Below are 19,797 nucleotides of genomic sequence, written 5' to 3' on the forward strand. Positions count from 1 at the left end.
GCTATGATGGCTCCACTCATATTCAGACTGGTTCTGCATTGTGAATGTAGCCTACTTCATTGTTTTGTGAGGACAATAATACATAAAAAAAAGAAGTGACGTGGATAATTCAGTGAGTTCTGGAGACAAGATTGTGGGACTTGGGAGTATGAGCAGACACTCTTGTAACGTTGCTACATTGCTCCAGTATTGGTAATCGGAATCTCAGAAAATATTCAGTCAGGTGTGCAATATATTGTGCAGTTCAGTTTACACAAGTGGTCTCACCCTAAAACGTTAACAGGAGAGAATGGACTCCACATAAGTGCATATATCAGATATGGGACCAAGGGACAGTGTCACAGTTACGGGTATGACCTTGTTGAGGGGAGGCCAAGTACCCCTTTCAACCTGGAGTAGGTGGCCTAAAACAGAAACACCAGTGCCAGACCTACCCAAGAGGTGGTGTGGGGGGAGTTGAAGGGGGAGCTCCATCCCCGGGATGCATGGTGCCATGTCTGTATATTTGTGTCTCTTTCTCAGACACAATGCTGATCAGCCTGTGTTCCGGGAAGGTCTCTCCCTCTTCTCTTCCTGTGGCACTAACACTACCAGAATGAAACCAGACTCCTCAGACCCCTGGGATGGGCGAAGGTTCCAGTGATCTAGTCCAGTGCAAACAAACATCTGGGACTAGACGTGCAACAATGCACCTGGGCTTAATGGACAAGGCCCAACTTCACTGTCTTGCTCAGCTAACATCCAACCCTCAGTCTTCCTACCAGACTTTGTACAACCCATTACAAAATACACACCTAACATCCACCTAGACCACAACCTCACACCTGAACAATGGATACATCTATTCGCTAGGAAACCCACACCCAATATACCGTGCCCTACCACTATTAGGAATTCCAGACTAGGTTACAGATTCCCCAAAAGACACCTCAAGACCTCACCTAACCTCACCCTCAAGCAACATCAAAACACAACACACACAAAAAACTTTTACTGCAAGTAATCCACCTACCAGCCCTAGCTCTCTAGTCAAAAACATCAGCCAACAACCACCACTTACCAACACTTCCTTCACCCTGAAAGGAGGCCTTATCAACGCAAGGTCACTAACTGCTCATGCACTGGATATTAATGACCTCATGAAATCCGACCTAGACCTCCTAGCCTTCACGGAGACCTGGCTCCATAGCGTATCAGGTCCCCTCCTGTCATTAGCCATCCCAGACCAATACACTATTAGGCAAGACAGAACGTCATCCAAAGGGGGCGGTGTATCTATTATCGCTAAATCTTCCCAAGGCCTCAGACAGATTCCAGGCCAAACACTCACTTCTGCTGAACACCTATCGTTCAAACTGCCTACATCTCCGTCTCAAACTATCACAGCCCATCTGATCTACAGACCCCCGGGCCAACTATCCTCCTTCGAAGAAGGCTTATGACAATTGCTAACTACCAACACCAAACCATGCTCGTAAACACTCCTCCTCAGAGACTTCAACTTGGGTCTATATGACATCAATGATACGAACGCCATGGAGATCAGCAAGAGCATAGCAGTCTTAGGTCTCCCCCAACGCCCGACACAAGCTACTCACTCCAAAGAGAGACAACTAGATTGGATAGCCGACTGAAACTGTAACACCACCATCACATCAAAACCCAGTCTCGCCTGGACAGACCATCATGCTATCCTTTTCTCCATTCCTAGAGATACTTCAAACCAGGAGAAAACCATAGCCCCTTCAAGATTAGCCAGAAACTCACTTAACATAACAGCCCTTAAACTACTGCCATTGCTTCAACCAATTCTACATAGGGACACAGCCCTCGACCCTACTCACCTGGTAAACCTCTACAACACAACCATTCAAAATGCCATTGACAAACTAGCATTTCAAAAGCCTCGCAAAGCCAAACCCGTTGCCCATCTAAACATGTGGTTCACCCCACAATTGAGAACACTACGAAAAAACAAAAGAGCAGCCGAAACAAATTGGAGAAACACACCTACGGCTCATAACAAAGAAAACTTCCTATCAGCCTCTGCCACTTATGAATCTGCTATCTTCTTAGCTAAATCGGACTGCTACAACAACCGTATTCATAATGCCAAATCTAACACAAAGGAACTGTTCAGCATTCTCAGAGAGCTCGAATCACCCTCACAACCTCCTAATACCTGCATCAAGGATACCAACTGGTGTCAAAACATCCAAAAAGCACTAGCAGACAAAATTGAGCTCCTACAAAAGAAAATGTATCGAAAAAAGCAAACTTAACTCAAAACCTTCTTGCCCCCTCATCCGTGACCCCACCCCCTCTACAACCTAGCCTATTCAAATTCTCCTCACTCAGTATCAAGGAAGTAGAAGAAATACTACTAAGCCTCAAACCATCTAGATGCATGGGTGACATCTGCCCTGCTCCCATCATAAAAGAAACACCAAACGAGATTGCCCCATTTATCACCTTGCTAATCAACGCCTCCTTCAAGGCCAATGAATTCCCCACTAACTTGAAGGAGGCTTGGGGCATGCCACTCCTGAAGAAATCCTCCATTGATCCCAACAACCCCTCTAATTACAGACCAATTACTACGGTACCCTTCCTCCTGAAGATCGACAGAGCAGCCTACCTACAGATCCAGCACCACCTGGAAAGCAATAACCAGCTAGGGTTACGTCAATCCGGATTCCGACCCAGACACGGTACCGAAACAGCCTTGATAGATCTAGTAACCCAAATTGAGAACATTAAGGAGTCAGGCAACCTTGCCCTCCTTCTCTTACTAGACCTATCAGCAGCGTTTGACCTAGTCGACCACAAAACTCTCTGCAAACACTTCTCCGCTGCCCACTTCTCTGATGATGCCATCCGTTGGATCCAATAATTTCTTAACAATGGAACAACCAGAGTGTTTGCACCATCGGCCTATGCGCCCCCATCAACTGTCACATGCGGGGTCCCACAAGGCTCATGTGTCTCCCCCAGACTCTACAACATTTTCACCAAACTATTATTCAACAAACGTGACCAATTGGGCATATCCTACACTAATTACGCAGACGACACACACATTCTCATACACATCAAAGGTAAAGACGACTCAACGACATTTTCCTTCTCATCCAAGCTTGGATGGCACAACACAGTCTCTGCCTCAATGACAAGACTGAACTTCTTCTAGTGGGAACCCAAGCTAGACTCAACAAACTGGACAACACATTTAACACCTTTAATACTGATGGCAATGACATCAAAGTATCCAAACACGTCAAAACTTTAGGTATGTACATTGATGCCACCCTCTCGCTGGGAAAACAAATCAACTCCACAGCATCCACCACTGCCTACACGTGTAAGCTCATTAACGCCTGCAGACCATTCCTGACGACAGAAAATTGCATCACCTTGGCCAGAGCCCTGGTACTTACCAAGTTGGACTACTGCAATGCGCTATACCTAGGCACTAGTGAACACAATCTACACAAACTACAAATCTATCAAAACAATGCGCTCAGAGCAGCCACCAACTTCCCCAGAAAACTACACATAACAGATCTGAGACGTAATGTCCACTGGTTATCTATCAGCCAAAGAATTAAATTCAAGACCCTCTCCCTCGTACACAAATGTATACACAACCAAGCACCTAAATACCTTTCAGACAAATTTAAACTCAACACTTTAGTTAGACAAACTAGATCCTCCAACTCCAACCGCTTTACCGTACCAAGGTACAAATTGGAAAAAGCAGGGGGTAGAAGATTCCCAGTCCTCGCAGCCAAAACTTGGAACACATTCCCGTACAACATCAGGCTTGAACCCTCCATTCATAAATTCCGCAATGAGGCCAAATCCTGGCTCACTCAGAACGAAAACTAACCCACAACATCTACAATCTCTCTGTAGATACTTTCGTACCCTATGCAATCTTTATAAATAACACTGGGCTCTATGCCATCTATGTACATTTCTATGTACATATTCTTAATGCTATACATTCTGCTTACCTTCCATGCCTGTTAACTTGATTTCCTATGCCTGTAACAGGTATATATGCATATCTGTCTGTACCTAAGAAATGTGCCCAGTTGCCTCAGGGCTCGGTGCGCTATATAAATAAAATACAACACAAGAGGAACAGATTGGTTACTCAAAATGGAATTGACAAGCTTTCACATTCAAGAGCCGAATGGAAGAGCAAACACCAACCCCACAAATCCCAGACTACAGAGGGGTATGAAACCTCTACTATCAAGAGACAGCACAGCCATAGGGGAGACCAGGAACATTCCTCAAACCCTGTTTGAACAGGGACTCACCAAGGACAGCACAGAACAGACTATAACTGTAACCGCATGGCTGGCTGGCAAAAAAATGGAGGCTGGAAAGGGGGATGGCTGAATGACTGTGGCAGAGGTTGCCAATGGCACCGTTAGGCAACGTTTGTATTCAGTACCCTCTGGGAACACTACAAACTAGGACTACATGTATAGGCAACCCAACCTTTGGGATAAGCTTGTACTACACAGTTTTGGTAGCGTGAAGAGCAGCCAGCCTTTTCTCAAGAGGGGAAATGTGAGCTGTAGTGAAGTTACACAAGGATTCAGTTACAGGTATTGACGTAAACTCTTACACTCAAGGTTTCTTGCAAAAACATAATTTATAAAGCCTTCTTCAGAAAGGAGCAATATAATAGTAACACAAATACACTTCAATACTGTACACTCTGAGTTTCTGAATCAGACAAGACCCTTTTGGGATGGCCCACGGACACAATCTACACCCAAAGGTGACTTCAGTAACAAGGGTGCTGGGGACATTAATATCTTACTGTTGGCATTCGGAATACTCTTAAAAAGTTGGTAAAAGGCAAAGTTTATTAGAACACAATAGACCACAAATATTCCTAAGCAGTGCAGATACTTTTAGAGTTCAGTAGAAGAGTCATTCAATTCAATAGGCTAAGCCAAAATCAATGGGCAAAAGTCTTGGATAGGATAAAGCACTTCTGGTAAGTAAATGGAAAATTCTTTGCACAAGTTCTTAGGAGTTTTTGATGAAAAGAAGAATCAAATGTAGGGCCACAAGATGATTAGACATGTGAGTTGTGGAAGTTACAAGCACTTCTACAGTAAGAGGTAAGTTCTCTTAGACTTGTTTTACAGTACCTTGGTAAAGAAGAAAATATGCAGCTGATGACTGTTCTGGTGCAGCTCTCACTGTTCCTGGGCCTCAGTCGTGGGGACAAGAGGGAGGAAGTCGGGGGACTCCTGCACTGCACTGGGAATGCCAAAACCTGCACCTGTCAAACTTTACTTTCAGTGGCTGTTTCACATTTCAGCTACCGCAAATAGCAACAACGCGGTTCCCGGCTGTCCAGGTGGACTGTCCTTGTTTCTGGGGTCCCACACTCAGCTGAGAGGGCTCAGGCATGGTCAGTCCTGCTTCGTGGGAGTCCAGAGGATCTTCCAAAAGCTTTAGGCCAGCTTAAGAGTAACGCACACAATTGGGTGTCCCTCTCCCTGGCTATACGGTTCACTCCAGTACTCTGAGGAAATTCAACCAGCTCCGAGATGGGTGTCCAGGTGGCTTACTTTGGAGTTGATTGGTCCCATCAACTCAAACGGGAGAAGTCGTCCTTGCAGGGGCTTCTCGGTCGATGTGAACTTGGCGTTTTGGCACTGCAGCAGGGCTTCACCGGGCAAGCCAACGGTCCAGGAGTTGCAGCAGGCGTCCTCTTCAAGTTCTTCTTCGGTTCCTCCGTCCAGTGGTCGACTCTGCCTTCCAAGCCTAGCTATCACTCACCCAGCAGGGTGGCTGTCCTTGCCAGACAGTCAGCCAGCCAATCACCACAGAGTGCATTTGGGTCTCCCGGGAGACTAAGCACAGAGAGTTTCGGGCACCTCCCCCACTTCCTGCCTGCCCCAGACACTCTGGCGCTAGAGGCGGGTTTCACTCCTGAAGCCTGCCAAAGGCGAATGAACAAAGAGACCAAACTTGGTTTGGCGCAGAGAAAAACTCTAGAAGGACCTTTCCACAAAGACATGGTGAAAAAAGAAGACCGGGGACCATTTTGTCAACGATGCTCTGCGCCATTTTGAAAAATATGGCTCCCGCGGTTAGCGTTACCAGAGCTGCGAACAGCCTCGGTAAATGCAAACCATAGTAGTTCATAAGGAAACCACTGCCACCAGCCATTCTGTGAGGAAAGGGTAACATTATGTTACATGAGCATTTAGACACAGGCGATACTAAGGAACCCCTCCAACACTCTATTGTAAGATAGAGTGAGCTGGGTCTAGCAAGTACAATGCTAAGTAAAGTCAATTTCACTTTACTATTCTGGAAAACTTATCCCAGAGAAGGTATTTAAACCTTGGGAAATCTACAAGACTTCCCTGTGCCACTGCACTGAAGGCGCTGTGTGACACAATGGAAAAGATGATACCTATGGAGTTTGTTAGACTCCATAACCAAAAGAAACACAGTGTATGAAAAATCACATTAAAATACATGAGAGAGTGGGAAAAAGGGTCACACTCTCTCCAGGTTAAAAAAAAATCAAGTCCTCAAAATCCAGCAAAGTTGCTGAGGTTCTCTAAGGTGGAGGAAATTAGCACATTTTTGAGAATTCTCCGTAACAGGCACTGTACGACCTCTGCCCTCCATTCCCCAAGTTAGGGAGGTTTGGCATAGCTTCTTCGAGCTTGGAACCTTGACCAACAACTCAAAGCCCCCCCCAGGCCCTGAGGTGGCCACCAAGCGGATTTGGAACAAGCAAAAAAAGAACAACCACTTAGCCAAGAGAAATAAGTGACAACAACTGGGGAAGCAATGTATGTTTATTTGTAGTAAGGATGCAGTTTCAAACACAAATGGTGTACATAGGTATTGGTTGGTGAGAGCAAGTGGTACCGTCTTGTGAAAGTGTGCGTGTAAGGTTAGTGGGTTAAAGTGTTAAGGAAAGTGTAGTGAGTGAAAGGAGAGCAAGTAGGAGAAAGTAGTAGTGAAATTGAGAGTAGTAGGGGAGAGCAGCAGGGGACAGTAGTTGAAGACCAGAAATGGGAGAGCAGCAATAGAGTGCAGAGGGGGAGAGAGGCAGAATGGAGCACAAGAGAGCAAAAAAAGGATAGAGGATTGCGAGAGTGAGACAGACATTGGAGAGCCAAATGTTAAAGGTATTTGTACTGCGCACGGTCACCAACGGATTTGGTCCCCAAGAGCTCTGGCAGATCTGTAAACGATAAGGTGGGATGGGTTAGTAAGGTGATGAGGGAGTAGGATAGTAGGAGGAGTGGTCTGTTGGCAGCTTCAACTCGGTATACACCGGGTGCTGAGCTTTGGTGCGGGTATTGGATCAGTGTCTGTCCACGTGTGCTGTTGGTGCGGCTTATGTGTTGTTGCAGTGTTGTGAAGTGCATGCGGCTTGTTGTGCGAGAGATGGTTGTGTGAGTTCTTTGAGTGAGATAAGTATGCAGAGAGTGTGAGCTTATTTCGTTTAGTGGGTTACCTGACATTTAGCATGCTAACATTCACAGTTTTGTCTAAGTGTAGCACTTGCTGACCTTCACAATCCTATCTAGATGCGACGCAGGCTAATGTTCAGAATTCTATCTAGGTGTGGGCATGCTAACATTCACAATCTTATCTAGATGCTACGCAGGCTAATGTTCACAATTCTATCCAAGCGTGGCACATGCTAACATTCAAGTTTCACCTAAGTGTGGGCATGCTAACATTCAAAATTCTATCTAGATGTGACGCAGGCTAATGTTCACAATTCTATCTAAGTGTGGGCATGTTAACATTCAAGTTTCATCCAAGTGCAGCGCTTGTTGACCCCGACAGGTATGTTAGTATGTAATGCAAGGCAACTTCTACAATCCTGTCATGAATAGGTTCAGTCTGGTGGTCACAAATCTTTCCAAGTATGCCTGGTGTGAGTCTATGGCAGTCTATGTTATTGGAAGGTAAGAGCGTGGCAGGGGTTTCTGGAGTAGAGTAATTGCTCTACTCCCCACCCATGCCCCACTCACAGTTTTTGTTGGTGTGTTGACTGCTGGTTTCACTGGCTTCCCCTACGGACACCTGCAGACACATCTCGGAGCCGCCAATGTAGGAGTTGCCCTTTGCCTTGGGGCCCTTAGCCGAAGGGGGCTGCCGGGCAGTGGGCTGCCCCGCGGAGGACAGGTATGTCTATGAGGAAGCCAATCATGGTGGGGGTGGGCGTGTTGGGAGGCGGGAGGAGGTGGGAAAGCATGGGGAGCTGAGAGGGGACAAGGCTGCACTCTGGCAGTACAAATGGAGATCTACACCGGAAATGGGCCCAAAGCATTCCCGGGGCCTTTCCACTCACCTGGCCTGGATGTTGAGTGGCGAGTCAGCGAGCCGTCGGTGGCTAGGCCTGCACTCGCCTTGCTGGCAATAGCCAATCGCGGTGGAGGTGGGAAAGCACGGGGAGCTGAGAGGGGGAGGGAAAGGGGACAAGGCTGCACTTGGGCAGTACAAATGGAGATCTACACAAAGTCAGAAGGAGAAAGTACTAGGTGAGAGGATGGTGTGGAATAGGAAGAAGCAGAGTAGGGGGACGAGGGTAGAATGGTAACAAGAGATGGGTAAAGGACCATATGGGCATGAGAGGAGGAAGAACAAGTGGAGCTAGAGTGTCTGAAAGGCACATCCCTACAATCCTATAGAACTCTATTAGTTAAACATTTGATTTAATCATTCATGGTTCCCATTAACACATATTGGATTGTGGGTGCTGTTTTAAAGAGTTCATACCTGCGTTAAGCTAATCACATTTGTCTGAACTTCTTATGACAGTTCGTAAATGGGGATGCCTTTACTAGTTATACTGAATACAGGGATAAGTGGAGATAGAAAATAATTATGTATTCATTAGAACATGATTTGGATTCATGTTTGGTAATACATTTTGGAAGTTTTGCATTATAGGTTTGATTATTTAATGAAGGTTAAAGCATTAGAAACTTTACCTATTTGCTTCATGGCTATGGGGATTGCTTCAACAGTCTACTTTTCACTTGTCCATTTTTCTTAGTTTTAAATGCTGGTAATCTATGGTAAATGAACTTCAGTTCAATTGCTGTATATATCATATTTAAGAAAAGATATTGTGAATCTGTATTTAGCATAATGCTGTAGTAATACTTCCGGGTGAAATATATCTGAAGAACCTTTTGTTGAAAGATTACTGTTGATGGCTTCTCTGTAGTGTGTCTTTTTTTTGTTATCTGTAAATTGGATATTATGTACCAATAGCTAACTTTCTTGATTATTACTAGCTGTCTTCATCAATGTAACATACCTCTTACAGACGCAAGGTAGTAGGCCTCTAGAACTCTTATTTTAGGGATCTAGTAGGTGCCTCATACCCCACCTCGGTGGTAGGTCTAACACACTAATCAGGACACTATTTCCTCGCAGTTATATCATATTGATCGGGTATTGCATGAGGCGTCAACACATACCTGTAATGGTTTAGTGAAATTTAACACCAATTCTGGCACCATCTTTACATGGTGTTAATCCAGAAAACTTAACAAGACCTGCTTTACACAGTTGGAAAACTGAATATAAAGTTGAAAAACGATTTTAAAGAGCAGGGAAAAGTTACACATTAAACATTTTCTGTAGTTGTTTTTTTATGTTATAAAGTGGGTGGTTGTTCAAATGAATTTAGTGATCAAAATACCACAAAGTGTTAAATCGAGCGATCCATAGAATATTCTGCTTAGTATTCAGAAGTGTATTGCGAGAAAGAAAGAAATAACAATAGAAAATATTACTCCCAAATCGTACCTGTATTATTCTTTCAATGGTTTATGCAGACAATTGTTTCACATAATGTACAAAGACAAATGTTCAAGTTTCTATGGAAGACATTTACATCCGTAATTGTTTCATAAGAATACATCTAGTTCATTACCTATGTTCAGTTCTTGGGCAGTATGGTTCATCTAAAAAAATGATTTGCCTCTGTCTCACTAAAGGTTCTTTGTTACCACCTTTCTGTTTGTTGAGCTTTTCCATTTCTACAAAAGTGATGTCTTCTATGCAAGCTGCTGAATGTTCATTGTACCAATGGGTTGCAAGTGGATATTTGCTGTCATTATTCCAAATTGCTCGTAGATGTTCTGAAATTCTCATTCCCCGCTGCCAGATGGTGCTCCCAATTTAGTTTTTGCCACATCCACATTTGATTACATAAAAACAAATCGTTTGCACTGGATAAGCTGTTTAACTAAAATGTTATGTTGGTTGATGCTATATTCAGTTACTCTGTCCAACACACACACTTTGACTATCAAATTTATTAAATCCTTTTACATTTTGATTCAACCAGTTTTTCACATTTGTTTAAACAGTTTTAAATGGCTGGGGGTTATTTTGTTTTTAATTGTCTGTATTTTCTTAAAAGTTGTTCTTGGATTTTCATCAATATATGGCATGACTATTGACTCTGTTCTTAATAAATGCCAGTACTTTCTTAGGATCTTCTGCACAACTCTATTTTCTGTTGAATAGAAGTCCCTGAGCATGATTGCAGAGATGAGGCAATTATCTTTAGGCCCTCATTTATATTAAAGTCAGAACCTAGACAGTAGAGGGTCAATAAGCTCTAGACACAAACCTGGGGAATAAGGACGCTCGGGTTAGGGAGGAAACAAACTTTAAGACGAAAGAGACGGAAGGCCTGTAGCAACCAACCAAATCTTTTATTAAAACCCCTGGAACCATCACTGGGAGTTAAGTGTATTCTTAAGGCAATACGTGACACACCGTACTTTTTGTTTTCTTTTATTTTAAGATACTTTGTGTGAAACTAGCTCTGGGAAGCGACAGAAGACTATATAAGTAGACAAAGAGGGTAGCATTCCAGTATAGGTGGAATACCTTAGGGTAGGAAGACGAAGTAGGACTTGGGTTTTATTGTTGTGGCTAAAAGGAGAGAGCGATAAAGATGAAAGTGGTAGTGGAGGACATTCAAAAAGAGTGACTACATGGAGGGGGACCCACAAGATCCCTCCTGCTGCAGTGGCAGACCCATTACAGAGAACCAATCTTCAGGGAGAGTGGCTTGCCAAGAAAAGGGGTGACAGTCAAAAGAAAGAAAGCAGAACTATCAGGAAACATGAATGCATATCCTTGGCCTTCGTGGGAGGTAGCAGGGAGGGGGTGGAAGAACAGCTGTTCCAAAACGCAAAGGTAATTCTAAGTTAGTTGCAAGGAAATATAACTTTAGTCACCACTCAGATGCCGTGTAAATGCAACAATTATCAAAGCAAAGATAAAATACTTTAGTGCCGCTGCCAACAACCCTAGACCACCAGGGACTAGCTCAGGAGAGATAACCCCAAATCCCACTCTCAATGGGACTTACCTTTTGGGCAGGGAACGCAGATCCGGACAGAAACTCGAGCATTCACTCTCCAGGGCCACCACTGTTGTTCCAATGCAGGACTGCTTGGAAGGAGTGAATTGGGCATAGCCCCTTATTTGTTATCTTGGTAACATATAACCTGTCTCGGGTGGGGTAGATATAGTCAGATCAGCGATGGAGAGAAAATCTTTTTGGGGCAGTGGTTTATAAGGAGAAAACGGGGAGCAGCAAGTGTGCGTTATTCAGGTGAAGTCAGGGGAGGAGGTAGAAGACCAAGAGAGCAGCAGGAGGAAGAATGGAGCTGCAGATTGTGGAGGCAATTTCTGGAAAAGGTGTGGTACTGGCTAGTGAGTGAAAGTAGTACTGTAGTATGAGTGTGTGCATGTTCATGTGGCAAGTAGTGCAAGAAGAGGTCATGTAAGAAGTGACTGTGGGGTGTATGGTACTGCATGACAACAGGGTCTCCAAGTAGTAGTATTGTCGAGGAGGGAGTAGTAGTGAAGAGGAGGGAGTAGTAGTGAAGCGGAGGAAGTAGTAGTGTGGAGGAAGTAGTAGGGCAGAACAGGAGGGAGGAGTAGCTACTAAGGGTGGTGGCAAGTTCTAGAGAGATTTATTGACATTGGAAAGAGAGTAAGGAGAGATCTAGGTGGATGGAGAAGGAGGAGGAAGACAGGAAAGGAAAAGGAGAGCGAGCATGACCAAAGGCACATTCCCTATCCATGTAGAACACTAACACTTACATAGGGTAGGGAAAATTAGGAAGTCTCTGAGGGAGCCTAGGCAGGCAACGTTTAGAAAGCCATTGTAGTAAAAGTCAGTTTTCAGACTGTAGGGGAGAGGGGTGGGTGGGTGAGAGTTGGGGCTGGGGGGTAGGGGAGTCAATATTCTGTAGTCACTAACCTGCGTTGGTTAGGGGAAGAGGGTCACAACACGAGAGATGAATGGCCCAAGATTCAATAAAACCCTTAAACTACCTCAGGGAATTGCAGTGATTCAATAGTATATCAGAAGATTCATCCAAAGAGAGCTTGGGGTTTGCTTGCTGTCCATATTGCTGTTATTGCAATTAAGAAACCTCAAAGTAGCCTTCCAAAGTACACCTTGTGCTTAGGCTCAAAGGGTGACCAGATGAATTGATGCTGTACTACTATATATAGATCCGAGCCTGCAGGTTGATGTGCCACCATGGGATACATGGGGTTTACACCGTCCATGAAAGCTTGGACCAGTAGAACTTTCCACTAATTAAACTTTGTGTTATAACGTGGTGTAGGCTGCCAGGGCAGACAAATGTACCAAGTGCGAACTGTACAGTAACCCAGAGTCCAGGAAGGCAGGAGGTAGGTTACGTCGGATGGTGAACAATCAAATGGACTGATGCGTTTCTTTGAGCAGCAGATCATAAAACAAATATATATTACTCAGTATAAATCTAAATAACATAAAATATTAAAATATCAGTGTAAATGATCAAACTATGACTGGGGGAGCCAGACAGCAGAGTTCATAGTTTGTGGATGTGGATACCTTATCTGTTTTTTGTTGTTGTTTTTATTACAACAGGGTGTGAACTGGGTGCACTATGATTGGTGGTTGAAGCCTTAAGTATAGGAGGCGAGGATGCCAAACGTGTTGCACCCATGTTTGAACAATGGAGATTAATGTAAGGCTCTGCCAGAAGCGATTTATGGATTACCCAGTGCAGATGGGGAATGGTGGAAAATTAAGCAACTATGCCTGATCAATTCATCCATAGACCGCCATTGCCACGTAACCCTGGTTATGGGTACAAGGAAGTGAAGACTGGGCATTTTGTGTTTTTACTTTTTGCAAAGAAGTCTATGGGCTTCTTTACGAGTATGCCGGTCTGGAAAAAAGTGCTGGTAACAACATGTACCAGCACCTTTTTCCAGACCATTACCCAGAGTCTGCTGGTAGGGGAAGTGAACTACTGCCAGGCATGAACTTCCGTTAGTTCAGGCGCCTACCGGCAGATAATTCACTGAAGCACAGCACTGTTAACAATGGTGCCAGTGCTTCAGTGGTGGGAACTTACTGTTACTCCGCCACCCGTAATATCCCACTAATACCGGGATATCAGGCGGCAGAAATGGTAAGCCGAGGTTGCCAGTAAGCCACCGGTACCATCGGTAACCTCATGATGACCCCCTATGTTTGGATAGTCTATGTGATGAAAAGATCTGTTTGAGTAGGTTTGTGTTGAGTTCCCATTCGTGCTCTTGAACCAGCATCATGCCAGACAATTGTGTACTCCCGGCATTTGATGTGCTTCCTGGAGTACCCTACAGTGAATGCACCATTGCCATAATTATTAAGCCAACAACAGTGTTGTTCCGCCCCGTTCATTTATGTAACGCACGGCTGTCATATTGTCTGTGTTTATGTGGCCTCTCTGGTCGTACGAAGGCATGGAAGCTGTGTAGTGCGTTCTAGAATGCTAGAAGCTTTAACACATTAATTTGCAGAATTATCTGATACAATGCCCATGTGCCTTGAGTTTAGAGCCTGGCATCCCACCACAGCTGCAAGGCATAAATTATTTTTCAAAAATTGATTAGCAGAGTTTGCCAATTACATTTTTCTTGATAAGTAAACAAACTTTTTGATTAGCAATTTTGTACTAATATTTTTAATGTCACCAGACGTTATTTGTACCCAAGACCTAACATGATCAACAGAACAGCATTTTTGTGTACTGCTGAAGTAAAACATTAATGAGATGAGTGTCTGTAAAATGTAAAGGTTAGCTGCATAAATGGACACAAATAGATATAATAAAAAGACACTGAAGACAGGTTTTCAGTGCAAGGTTTTGTGCAGCTGGGTCCAGTCGGTTTTGCACAGGATAGTGTCCCGTATATTTTGTGACCTACATGTTTGACTCCTCATTTGCTCTGCAAGGAGAAGTTCAAATGTTTCATTAATACAAAAGTTCACAATGTTAAAGGAAAGTCATAGCCTGAGACTAAGTACGTAGTATGGTGTTGTGGAAGGCAGGGTAATTGCCAACTCCAGGTGGACAAGATGGCCCTTGCCCATCATTGATATGTTTTTCAATATCGCATTAAATATCACTTTCGGCGGAGGGCAGGGCAGCTAACAGCCCTCAACCTCGAGCCAGTTAGACCCAAGCACATTATTCCAGCTCTGAATATCCATGAAAGTGTTTTTTATCACCATTAGTACTCAGAGACACCATCTGTGGAAGAGCGGAGATGATTACTGTTGCACTCTCTCTCCATTAGCACCTTCAAACTTGCAGTCAGAGAAAAGAGGGGGAGAGAACCCTCAGGGCAAGAGACAAATGCATGGTGAGCTGGGCTTTCATTTAAGAGGGTAATTTAAAAAGCAAGATGTGCTACACAAGTGTCCGTTTAATTAGCAAATCTACAGAATTGCATAGCAAATTGCACTGGCAGATTCACCAAAGGTTTTCCCTTTAATATAATGGAAACTACCACCAGATTGTCTCAGCCAACGGTCACGTGTGACCATTGGCTTGACAGCCAATCCTGTAGAGGATGCACAAGTAGGCATGCAAACAAGGACTACACATGAAGCCATCGTTTCTAACAGTCTCATTACTATGTACACTGTTATGGTTTGGTTGGCCTGATAAAAAGGGTGATGCATCAGAAGGACCCGAGTCTGTCATGTGATGGGTATGCAACTGCTTTTTTGTGTCCATAATTGTGTCTCAGAACTTTTTTCGACTGATTTGGCATTAAGCTTCACTTTTGCATGTGTATTGAGAACCCACGTTGGTAAAGGAGATTGATGGCCTTTTGTGTGTTTTCTTGACGTTTGCTGGTGCTTTGTCCTGTTATGAGCCAATAGTCTAAATAGGATATACTGGGATCTTCTGCCTTAGCAGGGGTGCTGCAATTATAATTGTTCTTTTATAACGCGCTTAATACCAATGAGTGGTTTCTAAGCGCGGGATCGGGATTTGAACCTGTGTTGCACTGCATTGTCTTGCTTCCAAGACAAACGCATTGCCCCTGCGCTATCCTTCCTCCCCAACTACCGCTAACTCCCATGTGAACGCACATGGTGCTGATGCAATCTCAGAAGGAAGTACTTTGAATTAGTAATGCCATGCGTCTATTTTGAAGCGTAGGAATTTTTTATGATCCTGGAATATTGGGCATGAAAGTTGCATACTTTCATATTTCAGATTCACCATGAACCCACCCCACCGCCCCGCTCTCTGCTGCATCGAATGCATTTGTAATGACCTTCGCAAACTGTTGGCCCTTACGTACTAGTCCCTCTACTTGCGAGGTGCCTGGCAGGTTTTTACTAATGGCTGTGAGGTTGCACCATTGTGTCCCGTTGCGTGTGGCCCTTAAGGCCGTAGTGTTGGCTTTCTACATGCTGCAAGAAGCCTTTTTCTCTATATTGTGTACATTGTCTTACTTTCACGTTCTGGCAAATGTTCAGCAGTGGAGTGCAAAAGCCTGTTTTCCTGTGATGGCTAGAGAGTCAGGGGTTGATATATGATATGATATGGCATTTGTAACGCACCTATACACAGGTGTTTCAAGTGTTGGTTGACCTTGAATGTAAACAGGATCCAAGGGTGCCTGTTTGCATTTATTCTCTAGTCTAACATCAACCAAACTTGTAGAAGCAGTTTTAAGTAGAGTGTGTGCTATCCATTTCTTAACTGACACAGTGCATCCTCAATATCATCGATGTTCTCGATCGAAGTTTGTGCCCTTTTCAGCAGTGATGTGTATGCAAAGTAGTCTTCTGTAGGAGAATTTGTTACAGAAGAACATCTACGGGTGCATCCCTGGGGTACTCCTCTGGATTGGTAGGGTTTAACGCCTACTCTTGAGGAAAGTCATCCTCATCTTGGTCTTCAAGGTCATTTGGGTGAATAAAATCCACCTTTGTTTTTTTTAGAGGGTGTGGTCTGTAATGACAATGCTGGCTGGCTACATTTTTGTTCTCTCTTTTTCAAGAATTCTGCCATTTATAACATGGTAGTTTGAAAGCTGTCCTCATCTCAGACTGCCTTGCCAGATAATATTAGGGTATTCCTCCACCTCCTGTGAGGATAAATCTTAATCTTCCTTACCTTGCTCAAGGGAGAATTAGAGCAAGCCCTTTTGTTGGAGAGATGTGAACGTCTAGCTTATTTCAGTATACAAACTGTCCTTTGACATGTCCTTAGGCATGGTGTAATTTGCCTTGACCTGTGTTATGGCTTTAGCCTGTGAGGAGGATGCTTATATAGGGTTAGTACCCTTAATTATATGTGCTCCTTGGGAGATGTGTGCCCCATTCTCAATCTGTATGGCACTGGGTTAGGTGGAATATTCTTTGAGTGGTTTCGGCCTTAAATTAATCTTGGCCCCAATGTCACTTGGATTTTTGGCCTGGACAGCGTCTGAAATATTCTGCACTAACACAGATTCTTTGGAACATCTTGTTGTGTGGGTTTCATCTTAGGGCCTTGACTTGGAATCTATCCTTCCGAGTCCTATCGTTACTTCGAGAGGTCTCCTTAGACCAGCCTGTAGCAGACCCTTTGAAGCTGGGGAATTACTTGGGTTTCAAAGTCTCCTTCAATGGCTGATTGGGGGTGGCACCGTCCCCTATACCCTGTCCACCACCTTGACTACCGCCTCGTAGGTAGATGCCTCGCTTTGTTCCGCCTCAGCCTGCATTGCATAGGCCGCAGAGTGTTTTGTTCACTGCTCCTTGAGCGTTTTGGGGTAGAAACATTTGCACGCTGGACAGGTATCTTCAGCGTGGCCCTTTCAAAGGCAATAATTACATGTAGTATGGGTGTCCTTCCAGGGGAACATGGATTTTCTCTTTTGCTACAATTTACAAAGCAAATTCTCCATCTTTAAGGGTTGACCCAGGACAAGCCGTGTGTGTGTAGGTGTAAAAGAGGGTCTGACAGATTTCTCAACAACCATAGGGACAATATAGGCCACATAGCCCTCTACTGTACAGCTGGCAATGAGCTGAAATTTGACAGTCAATGTTGAGGAGTAGCGATCAACCAGACATAGGCAGGTGTTGCCAGTGTGAATGCTAGTGATCATCGGCCTTCAGTGGCGTTGAGAAGTTGCTTCATGCCGATAAAAGCATTATAAGTTTTAAAAATAATAACAAAAAAATGTTTTAAAAAATCGGTGCTAATCTGCTGCGACAAACCAATGGCAGAAAACCAATTTGAGGATGCTGACCTGTGAGTTATCATGGGTACCTGTAAATGTAGGGCATTGATGGTCGATGCCCTCCCTTTTACTTTGAAAGTAAAGAAATTGTACTATGCCGCAGCCACCTCTAGATGGTGGCCTATGCAAAGCACACAAGTCTAAACAGATTCATAAGCCTCAGAAATGTATATTTATATTTACACGACAATTTATTCTAAATTATGCTGCAAACGTGACTTGGCGTGGCCAATGAGTGTGGTCATCAATTATCTTAACTGAGGCTCTAATAAATATGCTGCGTTCTTGCGATATCAGTGCTGCCAAACCATTACCTTTCATTAGCAGTAAAATCCTTATTAAAATACATAAAACAAACCAAAAAACAGGATATACAAATCAGCATGAACAAACGAGACTATTTCTGTGCAGTAAGAAATAAAGCTTTGTCAAATGAGGATACAGATTGCATCAAATTTGTTCACCCTCATGAAGTGGGTCTTTTATTACATTACCTTGCGTACAAGGTGCTACTAGGCTACAAAGTGTACCACACAAGTGAAGTTTAAAAATCACCTACATTGATTCGTGAACCATATTCATTTCTCAGTGAATACATTTTTGTGTGTATATGTCAAGATTTATATGCATACGTGTGTAATGATCTCCAAGTAAAAGACATTTTAATGCAAAAAGAAAAGTAAAAACACAGCAAAACAAACAATTTAAAAAAGATGCAGTGCCAGTCCAAGAGGTTCTTGCATCATCCCTTTATGCAAAAATAGATGCTAAAAATCCCCAACTCCCACACCTCTTAAGCAGCTCTTCACACACGCAAAGTACCCTCAAATGAAAAAAATAATGTAACAATTGCAGACTAGTCTTCGTCTGAGGAGGTCTGATCCAAGGCATAGACCATGAACATGACGTCTGGTCGAGATGGAACGCAGGGATGTCCTGGTCGCACAAGTTCGAATCCCAGGAAGCTGAACGTCTTCAGAAGAGGGCCTAATGTAAACAGAAGAAGCAAAATATTTCACTGAGTCTTAAAAAGAAACTAGACATAATAGAATATATTCAGCTGACAATGTGTATTACCAAACACAAACAGTTTCAAAGCATCAAGTCCTATGGCTTCCGGTCAATGGGAGACCAACTTTTAAGCTATAGGATTTTCTTTAATAAGTCATTGTATTCTGCTACTGACATACTTGTGTGCCAAAATCCACAGTAACAATGTGTTGATCTGTTAAGTGAAAGCTCAGACCCATGTACATGCATTCTCGGTTATATGGCACCAGATCCTCCTGCCTCAGGATGTCCATAATTGATGCGCAATTACCAAAACCTTCAAAGGCATTCAACCATGTTTGTTTGAGAACAGCCTCACGATCTATTAGATAAGACAGGTCCAGATTTCATGTTGGCCAATTCTTCACCAGCTCTTATCCGTAGCAGAGTCTTCCGAATATATATTTTGCAGTGAAATGCTCAGGGGGTCCATTGAGCAATTTATGGTGTATTATCTATGCAGTTTGGTTGTTAACTGCATAGATTTGCGTCTTTCAAACACATTTCTTTGCTGGACATGGCATCTAAAATCTAATCAAAGGTGCCCAGAAAGTCGATCTACAAACAACAGGGTAGTGCCATCTTTGTGATGTGAACCCTGGAGGCAGTATATAGTGGATCCTGCAGAACTCCCCCCTAGGGCGTCCCCAGAACTCAACTCCCTTTAGGGACCCCAATGTGGACAAGGAAGAACGGTATGTGATGAAAAAAAATGATAAGAGACTGGAGAGAAGAGGCTAGAAAGAGAAGTGACGAGTGGAAGGCGCTACCACCCTGAAGCAACAAGCCCAAACATTATAGGTATCTCCTTGCAGGGATTGAACAAGTCACTCACTGAACAGTCCGATTGTTTGGGATTGGGATCCTCTGTTGAGGAGGAAGGGATGAAGTCCTTGGTGCCCCGCATCTTTCATGGAGAGTCGCCAGAAGAGTGATACTGCCCAACCTCAAGGTCTGGAATTGACACCTACAATCTTCTTTCAAGAAGTGGATGGGACTTCTCTGAAACGGTTTTGTTGGGACAAGGAGGGGCTTCATTGTAAGGGTGACTCGCTCATCTTTGGTTTAGACTTGATTTAGGCTTTATCTGTGGTTGGGTCAAATAGCTGA

At 43.8% G+C, this 19,797-nt stretch overlaps 1 protein-coding gene across 1 annotated transcript in view; it reads right to left on the reverse strand.

The window, feature by feature from the left end:
- Nucleotides 1-18,277: 18,277 nt before the first annotated feature.
- OAZ2 (ornithine decarboxylase antizyme 2) overlaps nt 18,278-19,797 on the reverse strand; it is a 198,156-nt gene continuing 196,636 nt past the window's right edge. Inside the window, 1 exon segment of the mRNA XM_069625424.1 lies at nt 18,278-18,624. Within this exon segment, the coding sequence (XP_069481525.1) occupies nt 18,494-18,624 (131 nt within the window). The 3' untranslated portion in view covers nt 18,278-18,493.

The sequence above is a fragment of the Ambystoma mexicanum genome, chromosome 11 (assembly GCF_040938575.1).
Source record: "Ambystoma mexicanum isolate Mex_15411 chromosome 11, UKY_AmexF1_1, whole genome shotgun sequence".
NCBI lineage: Eukaryota > Metazoa > Chordata > Amphibia > Caudata > Ambystomatidae > Ambystoma > Ambystoma mexicanum.